The sequence below is a fragment of the Pelmatolapia mariae genome, linkage group LG20 (assembly GCF_036321145.2).
Source record: "Pelmatolapia mariae isolate MD_Pm_ZW linkage group LG20, Pm_UMD_F_2, whole genome shotgun sequence".
NCBI classification, from domain to species: domain Eukaryota; kingdom Metazoa; phylum Chordata; class Actinopteri; order Cichliformes; family Cichlidae; genus Pelmatolapia; species Pelmatolapia mariae.
In genome coordinates, this window is record NC_086244.1 from 21,658,867 (window position 1) to 21,673,253 (window position 14,387).

A 14,387-nucleotide genomic window follows, 5' to 3' on the forward strand; every position below is an offset into this window, starting at 1 on the left:
GCCTGTCTGGTATAACTGTGTTTTAAGGTGGACTGACATCTACTTGATCTTGCCAGCTACCTCCACTGTGTATGTCGCCTTTAACAGACAACCCTAGAAGTGTCAGTTACCGCGATATCTTGTAGAGGAGATACCGCGATAGCACGACCGAGTTGCAACTCGTTTGCTTATTGGTCTGAGGGTACTGTTGTAAGATGGCGCCCAACGAAATATGAGTGGTCTAGAGAAAGAAAAACTGCAGCTAACCATCTAACGAAAATCGAGGGGAAATAAAGAATAACCCAGCCACAGAAAACACCGAAATCACTTCGATTTCCTGCTTGTTGTAAGAGGAGTCGCGTTTCGAGGGCAGAGAAGCGGCTCAGACCTCGGCCCGGTTGAGGAAGAGAGGTAGCTAACGCGCCCGCTAACGTTAGCCTGCTAGCTTCAGAGAAAACAGAAAAAAATGTAGTCGGTGTAACGTTACCGATACAAGAGAGCTAGCCGAGCTGCCGCTGTTTCCTGTTTAGATGTCGCCTGCGTGGATGCCGACGTGTGCCTGTTTGTGTGCACGGTGGCGTTAATACGCGTTTCCAAACACAGCTGTGACTGCATCTGATTTGCAAACAACACGCGGCTAGTTAGCAGTGCACCTGGCTAACCTAGCGCCTTGTGTAATCAGCTGTTAGATTGGCTGCTTTCAAGATATCGACCCATACGTTTAGTAATAACACAGTTACTGTTTAAAACTTGCATCTTTTCCTTATGCAGCGCTTTCCATCGGTGGCTTGAATACTGCATCAGATTTGGAAAGTGACCGCGCTTTTGTCCCAGCTCGTTTTCACTCAGTCAGAATTAACCCTTTCCTATTACTATCGCTGTGTGCTGCAGCTGGACAGTGAGCCGTAGGTCAGTTTGTAAACACTAGTGAAACCGATGCCAGCGCTGCGATTATCATCTTCTGTATTTAATGCATTTGAGAAATGAATGGAGAAGTGTATTGTACCGATTTTACGAATAAGGGTGATGTGCAAAGCTGTAGAAATATAAAAGGGATAAACATGATAGGCCGTGCTTTGAAGATACGAGAAAGAGTTGTTGAAGCTCTGTTAAAGAGAGGGACCATCGGCGAGCAGCTCTATGACTTCATCGCACGAAAGAGCACTATAGGATGTTTACCTTGAAGGTGTTGATGAAGACATAATAGAGACGGTTTGCACTGGTGATGGACAGGCTGACAGATGAGGTCAGGCAAGAGTCTCCGTGCACTGTGATGGCAGACGACATTTTGATCTGTAGTGAGAGCAGGAAACAGGTGGAGGTATGGTCTGGAGAGAAGAGGAATGAAAGGCAGTTCAAGGAAGATGGACTACATATGTGTGAATGAGGGGGAGACGGATGAAAAGATGAAGCTGCAAGGAGCAGATGCAGTAAAGGTGGACAGGTTTATATACCTGTGGTGTACCATCCAAAGCAAGGGACAATGCACAAGAGAAATGAAGAAGAGAGGGCAGGATTTATGATAGAAGGAAGAGTGAAAGACAAGAATTACAAGGTGGCAGTGACATCTGCTATGATCTATGGTTTGGAGACACTGGCTCTGAAGGACGGGATCAGAAATGAGTGATTCAAGAGGCAAAGTTGGAGAGGTGGTTTGGACATGTGCAGAGGAATAGTTGGTAGACAGGATAAAGGATATTCAGTATGGAGCTGCCAGATGGGAGAAAAAGAGGAGGACCATAGACAAGATTCATGGCTAAAGTGAGGGAGAACATGCAGGGCATTGGTGTGGTGGAGGGGGATGCAAGGAATAGGGTTAGATGGAGGAAGATACTCTGCTTTGGCAACCCCAAGAGGGAGCAGCTGAAAAAAAGGATGATCTTTAGTACATCTGTGTTAATGGGCTTTGATTTAAGTTTTTGATTTAAAACTGTGCTAAATTAAATTTACTTTCCTTCACAGGAGAGAAAACTGTCAGCAGCGATGAATAACTCACTGGATGGTACAGGCTCCTATGAGGAGCTAGTTAGGCAGAAAGCTCGTAGCATTCCTCAGCATCGCATGAAGGAGTTCCTGGAGTCCCTGGCCAGCAAAGGTCCAGATGCCCTGCAAGAGTTTAGCCAACAAAGCGGAGACACTACAACCACTACCACTACTATGGTGTACCAGCAAGAGACTAATTGCATCTACACAGACAGCACAGAGGTGGCAGGGTCATTGCTTGAGCTGGCATGTCCGGTAAATAACTACTCTAAATGATTAAAACCCAGTCTTTAAAAAGATTAAAAAATGAAGCTTGGACTGCTTTCTGATGCAGGTTCAGGTGCAGGTCCAGCCACAGCAGCAACAGATACAGGAGAACACGTCTCAGCAGCAGCCTGTGCAACAGAATACAGAGCAACAGATAGTACAGGTCTGTACTTCTATTAGGTCTTTGTGCTGTGTATATCATTAAACTTGTTAATAATTAATTTCCCGAACTGCTGGCTTTTATTTTCAGGTGCAGATCCAGGGTCAGCAGCAAGGTCAGATGCTGGGCCAGGTTCTTCAAGTGCCCTCTGGCTCCCATCAACAGCTACAAGGTGTGACTACTGCACAGCTGATTCAGTCTGGGGAGCTTACAGAAGAGCAGCACCAACAAGTAAGTACAAAACAAATTCTCAGGATTGCAAATATTTAGTCAGTCACTTTGAATTTAATATTTTTCATCTTTACACTGGTATTAGCTGCAAGCGCAGTTGGTGGCAGCTGTTGCAGGGGGACAGCAGATCCAAATTCAGACAGTGGGGGCCCTCTCTCCCACCCAGCATCAAGACAGTGCAGAGAGGAGAATAATGGGAACTACAGTTGCCACATCTCAAGGGGCAGGTGTCCTCCAGCCAGCTAAGAAGCGTAAAGTGGACATGCCCATCACTGTTTCCTATGCCCTACCTGCCCAGCAGGTAGCCACAGTCCTGGCTATCCCTCAGGCACAAGGTCAGCAGCAAAGTTATGTATCTCTGCGGCCAGACCTCCTAACTGTGGACAGCTCCCACCTTTACAGCGCCACAGGTACTATTACCAGTCCCACAGGGGAGACCTGGACCATCCCTGTGTATTCTGCACCTGCTGCATCTGGAGGCCGTGAGCAGGTAACGCATATTGCCATCCCCCAGGAGGCTTATGGAACAGTGCAAGTTGCGGGAACAAACACTACAACAATGCCAACACAAGTTACTATTGAAAATGACAAGCTGAAAATCCCTGCCAGCCAAAGCCAGACAGCACAGGCTGTTTCCAGCATAACAAGCTCTGGAGCAATGGGAAGCCAGGAAGAAGTGGTGCACACGCTGGCCGCAAACACACTGTTCCCTGCTCAGTTGATGAATGGAAACATCCACATCCCCGTGGCAGTACAGGGCTACTCAAATGCTACACAGTCCCTTATTTGGGACCCACAGCAGCAGGTGCTGCATACACAGGGGCTGACAGGACAGGACGCACAGCAGCTACAGGTAATAACACAGGTATTCAGCTATGTTTATTTTCACTTTGAAATGTAGATATGGCAGTCCTCAGTGATAGAGATAACATTGTTTATGTGCTTATGCCTATGCAGGGTCAGACAGTCGTAGCAGAGGTAGATGGTCAAGGCCAGCAGCAGGTGCAGGTGCAGGAACTGCTGCTGCCTGCTACTTTGAAGCCAGAGGAGGGGCTGGAGGTGTGGCGGCTTTGGGCTCAGCGTAAAAATGCAGAATTGGACAAATCAGACAAAAATAAACTTGCGCCAATTGGCAGTAAGTGTGCATACCCAATGATTATACATGAGTTAAAATGTTTAGATAAGACATGTGTTGCCATTTCCTTTTCTTTCTTTCTTTTTATTCCCAGTCACTTTTTTTGTTTTGTGTATTTTAGGACGGCAGGCCCTGCGTTTTCAGGAGGATTTGGTGTCATGTGCAGTTGCTGAGCTCTGTATGGGTCTCTCTTTGATGACAACAGAGGCCCGGGGGCTGGAAGGGGAGACTTATGAGGCTGATGTTCTTTACTATGTTTTTCTGTGCATACAAAAAGTAAGTTCACTGTGCAGGCTTGCCCCTTATCTTCATATCTTCACCCGTTAAATATTTGTTGATCTTTATTTGGTGTGTTAAAACAATTGACTCCTTCTTTTTTCTTTTTTCTTCTTACAGTATATGTTTGATAATGGTCGTGTGGATGACATTTTCTCAGATCAGTACTACACCCGCTTTGCTCAGAGTCTACACCAGATCCTGGAGCCTTGGAGGCCATCTGTCCATCCACTAGGTGAGAGCAGCACGTGTTTACCAAAGCTCAGCTGTTTTCACACATGAACTCAGGATGGTGTCAGAGAATCAGCCTGGGATAATACACAAAGTTGCTATATCTCACCGGTAGCACAGCAGAAGATAATCTGCTTCAGATACATTCTCACTATTGGAATCCTTTGTTTGGATTAGGTGAAAGAGCCTGCTGGATAGAACGTGCATGAGTCAGTGCACAGTGCCTACTTGGCTTGGTGTAAATTTTCCAGACAATTACTTGTGCTTTTCTCACATGGGCGCAATTGGACGTTACACAGACTTTGCACTAATGAGGTGGTGGTGTAAAGACAGCTTAATGTCTCATCTGACATTTGCATTTTTTTGTTTGGTAATGTCTAGAAAAGCTCAGTGTAGTGCAAACGGTTATAGTGTGTCTGTATTTACTTAGGCTCAGGGACCTGCCAGGCTTGCAGCACACTGGCAGAAACCCTGAACTAGAGCTTGACTAATACAGGATCTTTTAAGACCGATACCCCTATTTGGTGATTTAATAATCTATCAGCCAATATTTTTTTTTCATTAAGTTACACAAAACATAAACATATTTCCCAAATATTTGTTATGTGCAGTTACTTATGAGTCTTTACTAAGATAAGATCACAGTGCAGTTTAAAAATAAACTTGCTTAACTTCATTACGGGACTAGTCGTTTAGGCTCTGAGCAATACATTAAGATCATCTGGTTGTTGTTTGCAGTGTTCTAAGTATATTTTTCTAACAGGGCAAATGGCAGAGTGCCCTCTGGTGGATAAACTATGCAACATAAACACACAGCATTTTCTTCATATCTCTTCTTTACATTTTTCATTTTTATTTATTGGTTGTTATAAATGCTGATAGTGATATATTAAAACCTAGCAAAACTCAACAGATATATCATACAGGCTCTGACCTGAACTCCATATTAATTTAACTGCTGCTGTGGTCATGTTAAGAGCAGCATGTAATATACCTAACAAGATGTTCTACATACAGCTGCTTGTTATTTTAAAAGTTTGATCTCTGTTCTGTTTATTGTTACAACATTCTAATCCATAGCTTTCATGTGATGTCAGAGCAGGTACTTGTCCACCTGGCAAGCAAAATGGTCCTTTGCGGTCCCTTGACCTCTTCTGTGCGACTTTGGGCTATCGGATGCATTAAGCAACATTTGTTTATAGCTGCCAGAATGGTGTAGAGTATGGCACCGACAGGTCAAATTGCACCAATCCCTGCTTCTCCACAGCAACCCAGACTGTCAGTGGTGGCTCATGTAAACTGTAGCAATGATTTACCTGACGTCGGAAAAACACTCAGTCAGCTTTACTGTTATGACACGAAATTAATGTGACAAATGAATCCTACTGTAACTTTTCTGGCCCTACACTGTAAAAGTTCAACTCAACAAAATGTAAGATTTATGTGTTGTAGTTTTTTGGGGGGTGTTTTGAGCTAGCTATGTAGCGCTTACCTTTGCTTTAATTCTGAAAAATTTCTTGTTCTTCACCTCTCACATGACAGAATTATTTACCCATCCAGATTGAAAATACATGTAGATGTACACACTTTGAAAGCTTTTATCCCGGTGATAGATTCTTTACACGTAGATGTCAACAAACTGAAGCTGTGTGAGCGATATCGCCACTTTTATGGACTTGAATAAAGCTGCCAGAACAGAATATGGATGACAAGTCCATAAAATTTACATAAGTAGTCTTGGCTTGAGATGAGTCAAAAAACCTCTTGCCCCGCAGTAATGCCAACTGTCCACTATTGGCCGTTACAATGGAGTCATGCTTGCCCACCAGAGTAGTGAATTGGTCATTCAATTGAAAACTATGTATAGAATAAAATGAAGTGATGGTATTTTAAGTCCAAGTCAGCTTCACTGGAACATATTGTTATGCATTATGATGTTATAAATTACAATTTTTAAATGTATAAGAGAAAGGTGACATGGTGACCTTAGGTCACATAGTAAGATGATAGGTATGTGGATTGTATAGAATTTTTTTGCTACATCAATTTCAAGTATTTATAGCTTCTTTTCTGGAAAATTCATATTTGAAGCTTTGTCGTGTGTCATGGCTTCAACTTCGTGTTTTGTCAGAATCAGTTTTATTGATCAAATGTTTGTCTGCTGAAAGATCTCGATTCAGTTCCTTTTGAACTCTTAATTGAAGGTAGATTTAAATTCTGATCAGATGTCAGTGTAATTTGTAACTTCACTGATTGGCAAAGCATATAAATGCAAGGTGGCAATTCAGTTTATTTTTTAAATTCCAGACCTCCAACTTTGGAGCGGTTAGCGTTAATAAATACTACGTTTAGGTTTCTTTCTAACTGTTGATCTGGGGTTTGTTTCTTAGATCTATAAACTTTCTAATTGCAGTTACCATAAAGTTTTGTTCGTGGTGGTTATAAGGCGATGAAGCACCTTCTTTTTTTTCTTTTTTTTTTAAAGAGACCACACAGGCCCTCTAATGTGTTCTTTACCCTCTCCTGACAGGTTATGTTATTCCCAGTCATGTGACAGAGGAGATGTTGTGGGAATGTAAACAACTAGGAGCTCATTCTCCCTCGACACTGCTAACAACTTTAATGTTCTTCAATACCAAGTGAGTACCAAGTTAGGTGCTCTCAAGTGTAATGCTTACTGGAGTAACTTTATGTGGTTGTCTCATGCTTAAATGGGCACGATAAACTCCTCTAAATAAGAGATACTCTTCATCTACAGCACAAATAACTCTTAACCCACAGAGCTACAAAATACTAAACGAGATTCTGCATCCTCTTGTACTGGCTTCATGGTTTCTTGCAATTCCTTTTTTTTTTTCTGTTTCTACAGGTATTTCCACCTGAAAACAGTGGATCAGCATCTAAAAGTCGCCTTTTCAAAGGTGCTCAGGCACACCCGGAAGAGTCCCAACAATCCTAAAGATAAGAGCACCAGCATTAGATACCTAAAGTCGACAGAAAGGTTCATAGGGCAGAAAGGTAAGAGCATGCTGGGATTGCATTTGTGCCGCATTTCACAGGAAACCGTGATTCTAAGGACAAACTAATGGACACAGTATGAACACTTTTTTTTTCTTTTCAGTGACAGATGATATGTACTCAGAGCAGCTTGAGGACCCTGAGAACCCACTGCGGTGCCCCATCAAACTCTATGATTTCTACCTCTTCAAATGGTAAATACAAAACACTATGAAGGACACTAAGGGGAATCGGTGAATGAGATATTAAGAAGTGTAAAATGTTATCGCAAAGAGATAATCTATGCAACCAGTAAAAAGTAAATAAATTTTAAACAATGTGGTGCTTTTCATGCTTTTTCACTCTGGCCGTGGTTAGTGGTTGCCTCCTTTAAATAAAACTGCATTTCCGTTAATCATATGGGAAGCAGAGTATATAGAGCAGTTTGTGCTGAGGTGCTTAAAGGTGTGAGAAGACTGTTGCTAGGCAACTGACAAAGAATATATATGCTATATAACTTTTTCCTTGCTCTTCTCTCCAAAAGGTGACTCATTTTTTGTTTCCTACTTTTGAGCATTACCAGTGATAAAAGCTACAAATGTTTGGCTTTCGTTGGCATTACATTGTAGTGGCACTACATTGTTAACAAATGTTATGTTATTAATATCACATTAATATGTGACTTTGGTACCTTTTTATTTCAGGAAATGGTGAAAATTCTTGGATTCAAGGGGCTGTATTAATATTGTCTTTTTTGTATTTATGGACTTTCAAAATTTGTGATCCCAAACTGTGCTCTGTAATCAGTATGTGTACCGTAATTCACAAGATTAATGCCTGGATTTCAAACTGACCCCACACCGAGCATAAACGCCAGGGGATTTTTTTGTTTTTAATGTGCATTTGCCAGAGGTCCTTTTATGACTGGGTATGACTGTTGTGCTAGACTCCTTAACTACTCTGGGCTTTTAATCGTTATTAGTCCATGCAGTACAGCCAACCAATGACAACAAAATTTATTTTTCTTTCTGTACTTCACATATTCATGAGAGTTGTGATCAGATCATGAGCCAGGTGTACTCTCGCTTCTGGTTCCTCTTAAGGTTCACCAGAGAAGCGAGAGTACACCTGTGCCTCTCCACTGTTCTGATTGTGACACAGTGTGTTACACTTGGTTAATTTAGCTCTTTTGACCAAGTAGTATTTGACATATTACTAAATTTAAGATTGTGGACATTGTTGTGTACTGTTTTGAGCATATAAGGTACTCTGGACAAGTTGAATCTTACCTGCTGTCCTTTTAAAAGGTAAAAATCTGTCGTGAAAGCAATCCTCACCACTAAACCTTTTGCCTCTGTTCCCACACAGAAAAGAATTGTATGCAGTTTTTTTGTAAGGGGGGGGAATAAAACTAAACTTTGATTTGTTATGTGAAGCGTTTCCTGAAAATATCCTCACCATGTCCTCTTTGTCTCTTTCAGTCCACAGAGTGCTAAAGGTCGCAATGACACCTTCTACCTGACACCTGAGCCCGTGGTGGCTCCAAATAGCCCCATCTGGTACTCAACTCAGCCAATCCCAAAAGAACAGCTGGAGCAGATGCTCGCCCGCATCCTTGTTGTTCGTGAAATCCAGGAAGCCATTAACATGTCCGAGAACGTGCACTAGTTGGACTGAAGGAGAATGAAAAACGAACTCAGCTCTTCTTTCTTCACCAAGCCTTTGATTGCTCATTATGAGTAGTTTTCTATACTCTCACACCCTCCTGTGGTCTTTAAGGGTGGCATGTATTGTATATGTTTATTTTCATTATGTGTCAGCATATCTCACACATACGGACTGTAAATACACGTACAACCAATAGATTGTTTGTCTTACTGAGGCAATCAACTTTTTTTGTTTTGGCCAAAGGATTTAGTATCTAATCTTTTTATTGGACCTGAACTCTAATTTAAGTGTTATTTTTAACTGTTGGTTCTCTTTACCAACAGTCTGGAACAGCTTAATAATAATTTTCTTTCCTGTTTTGTTTTAACCTGTAATATATTTCATATATATTTTCACTGGGGTTGGCCTGCGCTATGCTGCTTTTCTTAGACATCTCTTTTTTGTTGCTTTAGTTTTCCTCTTTTGCCTTGGTCACTGTTAAGTGTCACAGTGAATACCTCAGTGGTATTAAAACTGCATTAAGTAGCCAAACGTAGGCTAAGAGCTCATTTTCAAGTTGTGGGAGTTCTTTGTGTTTTACTCTTGCCTGTCTGGAACTGAGTTTTAATGCACACACTCTGAATTGGGAGGTGACTTACATTGTTTGCTTAAACCGCAGCACCACCTGTCGGACTCGCTCAGCAGCATCAAATAGGAGGACTTTAATCTGCTCTGGTTTTGATTGCAACAATGCGTCACTGCTCGGCTCGCATTTGCTACATGTTGGAGGTGCGGCTTTGGATGCTGACTGCTGCTGGACCTTCTTTTCTCCCCAAAATTCACCTGATGAGGCATCTGTTGTATTATACATGTCTATTACAGGAGAGGTGAAAGACTCTAAAAAAGTGGGTTAGCCCTTAATGTTCTATAATGTACAAAACTCATGCCTCCTTCATGTACTGTAATAGGTTCATCTAAGGAGAATGGCAGTGCCTGTGTGTTTTTTGAAACATGACCTTTTTTGTACAGCCACTATACCATGTGTCTGCCTTTCTAGCCAGTCCAGTATGAAGTCTGCACATGCGTCTTTAAGTACCGATAGCCTGCATTGTGTGATTATAAGATGATGCACAATGATTTTTCAGGAAAAAAAAAGATCTGAATAAAAGTCATCTTACAATGGCACTTTATCAGTAGTCACAATAAAAATAAAAACTTTAAAAATGAGATAGAAAGACATGCTGTGCTAACATGAAATATTTTGTCAGTAACATGAAGTATGTGCCAGTATATACAGGTACCAGCCTCAATATTTTTTGCCAGGATAGGTAGGGTAACAGGTTTGACCTGATTTCTTTTTCCTTGAATTCATTCTCTTCTACTGACGATACAAGCTGCTCTTTCTTTTATCTGCATGTTGTCAGGCCAGTTTTCTGCCTGCAGGGCCCGACCGCATACAGTATACGCGTCATGTCCTTCTGTCTGAGCTAATGTATGATGGCAAAAATTTTTATGCAGTCTTTCTTTACATATATACATCTTCCAGCATGTCTGTTCAGTTGAAGTGTGTGGCTGGATTCAGCAGTGAAGAGGAAGGAAGTAATCTCCTCAGTAGGTTGCCCGGGTTTAAAATCTGCTGCATTGTGTTCTGTGGTGGGTCAGCTGCAGGTTTTTGTCGGGGTTGGTGACGGTGGCTCCTCCCCGATCGCGCTCTCTGTGCTGAGGAGCTCTTAGGCCGATCCTGGATGCCGTTGTTGGCGTTTAAACTGGCTCTCTGGATCTGTGAGCTCCTATGAACAGCAAGTTCCCAGTTAGAAGTCGCAATACAATACAGAGATAAATGATACACTTCCACCATTCTCACCATGCTGAGGTTCCTCCACTGAGCCAGTGTAACAGACACTGATGAACAAACACGTACTGCTCCTGAATAGACACAGGACAATGGGAAAATTATGTGGATGCTCATCCTTATGTTTGGCATGACTCAAAAGTGCACAAAATGTGCAGATTAGTAATAAATACAAGTATGTATTTTAATACTTGCAATGCCTCATTACATATCAAGATTAATTTAATATTAATAATCTATGACATTAGATTTCTTATGTTTGATGACCTTGTACGGGTGAGCAGATGTGGGGCGTACAGAAAGTACTTCGTTTAGCTGCAGTTTGGCTGTACTTGTACTTTACTTTATATTTTAACCACATTGGAATACAAAGCCAGACATTAATCAATTTAATCTGGCGTAGCTTTCATTTTCAGATCAAGATCTAAAAGACAGAATATCTGATCAGTTTATAAAATATGAAAAGAAGGACTGACCAGAGTCTGGACCATCCACATTCGATGCAGACGAAGGTCCTGCACAGCAGCCTTGATGTCAGGCCGGATACCCCTCGCACACAGTTGTTGCAGCCAGAGCAGTGTTACAAATGTTCCTGTCCGGCCAATACCTGCACTGAAATCACAAAAGCAATTCACCATTTGACTGATAATTCATTATAAACGACAGGAACAATACTGACAAAGACATTGTTTTTCTGACAAGGCGATGGGATTAAAGTTAGAGGTCACACCTGCAGTGCACCACAGCTGGTCCCAGACGAGGAATGGTTTCCAAATGCTGCCGCACATGCTCACTGAAGACGCAGAGAGAGGATGGGCTCTTAGGGACTCCCCTGTCAGGCCAGGAGGGGTAGTAATAGTGTGTGATTATCCTGTCTGTTGGACAGTCTCTCTGAAACACAAACATCATAAGCGTTTATCTCTTTGATGGATTACAGGTATGGTCAATGCACACAGGAGTACGCTGCGGCAGGTTAAAGAGGGCACAGAGCATAATGAATGCGTCTTTCACTTACATGTCGGAGGTTAATGGTGGTGATAAAATAATCTGGCCCTTGTTTGCGAGTCACTGTTGTGACTTGGATGAGTCCATGGTAAACTGTCCCTGGGTTCAGTGGCCAGTACTTGTCACAGAAAACCTGCACACAAAGAATGAATTGATAAGTTTAGAGCAAATGTCCTCAATATCTATGTAAGTAAATGTGAATCCTCTAGAATAACCAGGTTACCTGCATTAATTGATCAGCTCCAACCATCAGTCTAATTATATTATAGACTGGACGTCATATTATCTGCCACTAATGCCATTAATCCTGTGGTCCACATACTTTTCCATTTACTGAATATTTAATGTACTTTTAGCTAAAACAGTGCACTGATTTATATGTAAGTTTGGGTCATTCTTCTTTGCAACATAGGTAAAAGTCTGAGCATATTTAAAAAATTATATAGATAAACATTAATCGATTTAATTTTAAAGTTATACATGGTTTATTTTCACTTTGTTTTAATTAAATAATTTGGCATACAACACTGAATGTCATAAATAAATTGCCTACAAAAATAATTTATCTTTTTAGTCTTTATATACCATTTATTTATTTATTCAAGAAATAAATAAATAAATAGTTTGTTTTTGTTTTTGAAGTTCTAATGTAACAATAAAAGAAGCTTCACACACACACACACACACACACACACACACACACACACACACACACACACACAAAATGAGTAAGTGTCTCTCACTATATCCTTGTGTTTCAGAGCTGTCACCATGACAACAATCCTGACGTTTTGCTCCCACACCATCCTCCAGAAGTCAGCTATGGTGTTGGGCAAAGGACCCTGGGTGCAAATGAAGTCTCTTTCTGATCCTCCACCCTGAATGCAGGCACACATTTAACAACAGGTGCAGACAGATGTAGGTAGGAAGAAGTGATTGAAGTTGAGGAAGTAAATTAGATCTTACAGGCACAAAGTTTGCATTGATGTAGTCGGTGTGTGGATAGGAGTTTTGAACAGAGAGCCTGACCCGACAGTGATCATCTACAACCAGATGTGGAAAAACAGACAAAAGTTTGAAATGTTGCTACACATACTTGTTATTCTTTGTATTACAAGAGGCATTGCACTTACAGGGTAAAATGAATGGGTATCTGTTCTTTTCCCTGTTGACCTCAGAGTCCCCAGCCCTGGTGGGGAGATCTTTTCCAACTTCATTGAGCTCCTGCATGGACCCACAGACATTAACATGCATGAAAGCACAATCATAAATCTGTTTGCATTTCAAGCTTTAAACTTAAGAGTTACCTCAAACTCCTGTTTAAAGCCTCTGTAGTTATTAGCAGCCAATGCCTGGCACTGCAAATTAAACTCCTGCAAAATCTGCGCTCTTGGGAAAGTTTGCACCCTGTAAAAGACAACTGGATTTTTTTAAAAAGGAAAAACTAAAAATAAGTTATCACTGTGTAACTAACAGTTAACCTTTCTTTTTTTGTCATTCTCCTATAGTCATGATAGAACAGCTGACCAGCTGTTGTAAACATTAACATGTGAGGAAAATGCTCCCTGTAAACATACTTTACTTAAATTCACAATGTACACATTCTTTAAAATGTCACAGACAGGAGTGGAATGTAGTATTTTTCTTTTTTGCCATGTATTAGATTAGAAAAATGTACAACATCGTCAAGTATAGTCTCTCAGCTGATATTCTCATGATCCTATAAGCACTCTTTATATCCTTACCTCATGTCTTTTCAGGAAATCCCGCACTTTAAAAAGAAACTTGAGTGTCAATGTCAGCAAGATGTCTCTAGTTTTGATCCTGTAATAGACACCAAAGGGAAAAAAAACAAGATAAATTAAAACCAGGGAATTTTAAAAACTGAAAGCAGTCAACACTGTTTACCCTTTGTTTCCCCCTCTCCTCCCACCTCATCCACTAAAACTAATTGTACCTTCGCAAGATAGACAGCTGACACCAGGAAACAGTTTTACTGTTTCACAAATTATTAATTTCGTACAAAAAGCCTCTCTTCCTATTGCCACAAGACAAAAGGCCGTGCTGGCGTGTTGAGCACAGCCCAGCATTCACACTGAGCAATTAGTATTACTCACCTGACAAGAAGAAAAACCTGCTCCAACAAGTTGTCAACCCCAAACACCCAACAGCAGAAGCACAAAACACAGTCCCAGAAGCTTTAGTGTCGTGTGGTTTTTTTTTCAGGCTTACCTTTGTAAATGGGCCTCGGATAAATGTTTTAAGTCTGCCACGGTCCGCTGAAGAAAAAGAGTAAAATACTACAATTCTCCAAGGCATCTTAAAGGTGTCTGCTTTTAATTATGTTCCCTCTGTCCGTCTCTGTCCCTCTTTCTCTTCAGGCAGGAAGAAGTGGGATGGGTGGAGACAGTGGGTGGAGAGAGGAACACTAAATTTCAGAGGAAGGATGTCAGTATACCGCAGCGATTCTTTGAATACATCATAAAATTCCTTGTACCTGAGAGACAAAATGTTCTCACTTCTAGTAAACCTCTAAACGTAATCTTCTTAGTACAAATCTACAGGCAGGTAGATAGGTAGGTAGTGAGGTAGGTAGGGAGGGAGGGAGGTAAGTAGGTAGATAG

The 14,387-nt window shown here is 41.3% G+C and overlaps 2 protein-coding genes across 3 annotated transcripts; one reads left to right on the forward strand and one right to left on the reverse strand.

Moving 5' to 3' along the window:
- Positions 1-161: 161 nt before the first annotated feature.
- Positions 162-10,062, forward strand: LOC134619137 (transcriptional regulator QRICH1-like). 2 transcript variants are annotated; one of them, XM_063464890.1, is made up of 12 exons: positions 162-390; positions 1,942-2,217; positions 2,297-2,392; positions 2,480-2,620; positions 2,706-3,485; positions 3,578-3,755; positions 3,877-4,031; positions 4,152-4,266; positions 6,793-6,901; positions 7,132-7,280; positions 7,384-7,474; positions 8,741-10,062. In XM_063464890.1, exons 2-12 carry the CDS (start codon positions 1,963-1,965, stop codon positions 8,925-8,927), a joined length of 2,256 nt encoding a protein of 751 aa, XP_063320960.1. In that variant the 5' UTR covers positions 162-390; positions 1,942-1,962; the 3' UTR covers positions 8,928-10,062. The 2 variants fall into 2 exon arrangements, with proteins under 2 accessions (XP_063320960.1, XP_063320961.1); XM_063464891.1 differs by having other exon boundaries at positions 163-390; positions 2,706-3,473; positions 8,741-10,058.
- A 154-nt stretch (positions 10,063-10,216) lies between these two features.
- LOC134619138 (receptor-type tyrosine-protein phosphatase V-like) lies at positions 10,217-14,103 on the reverse strand. Its single transcript, XM_063464892.1, has 11 exons — positions 13,996-14,103; positions 13,509-13,587; positions 13,071-13,170; positions 12,897-12,987; positions 12,730-12,806; positions 12,507-12,641; positions 11,774-11,896; positions 11,489-11,649; positions 11,235-11,370; positions 10,771-10,832; positions 10,217-10,696 (listed from the first exon to the last, which is right to left on the reverse strand). Exons 2-11 carry the CDS (start codon positions 13,511-13,513, stop codon positions 10,462-10,464), a joined length of 1,125 nt encoding a protein of 374 aa, XP_063320962.1. The 5' UTR covers positions 13,514-13,587; positions 13,996-14,103; the 3' UTR covers positions 10,217-10,461.
- Between the last annotated feature and the right edge of the window lie 284 nt (positions 14,104-14,387).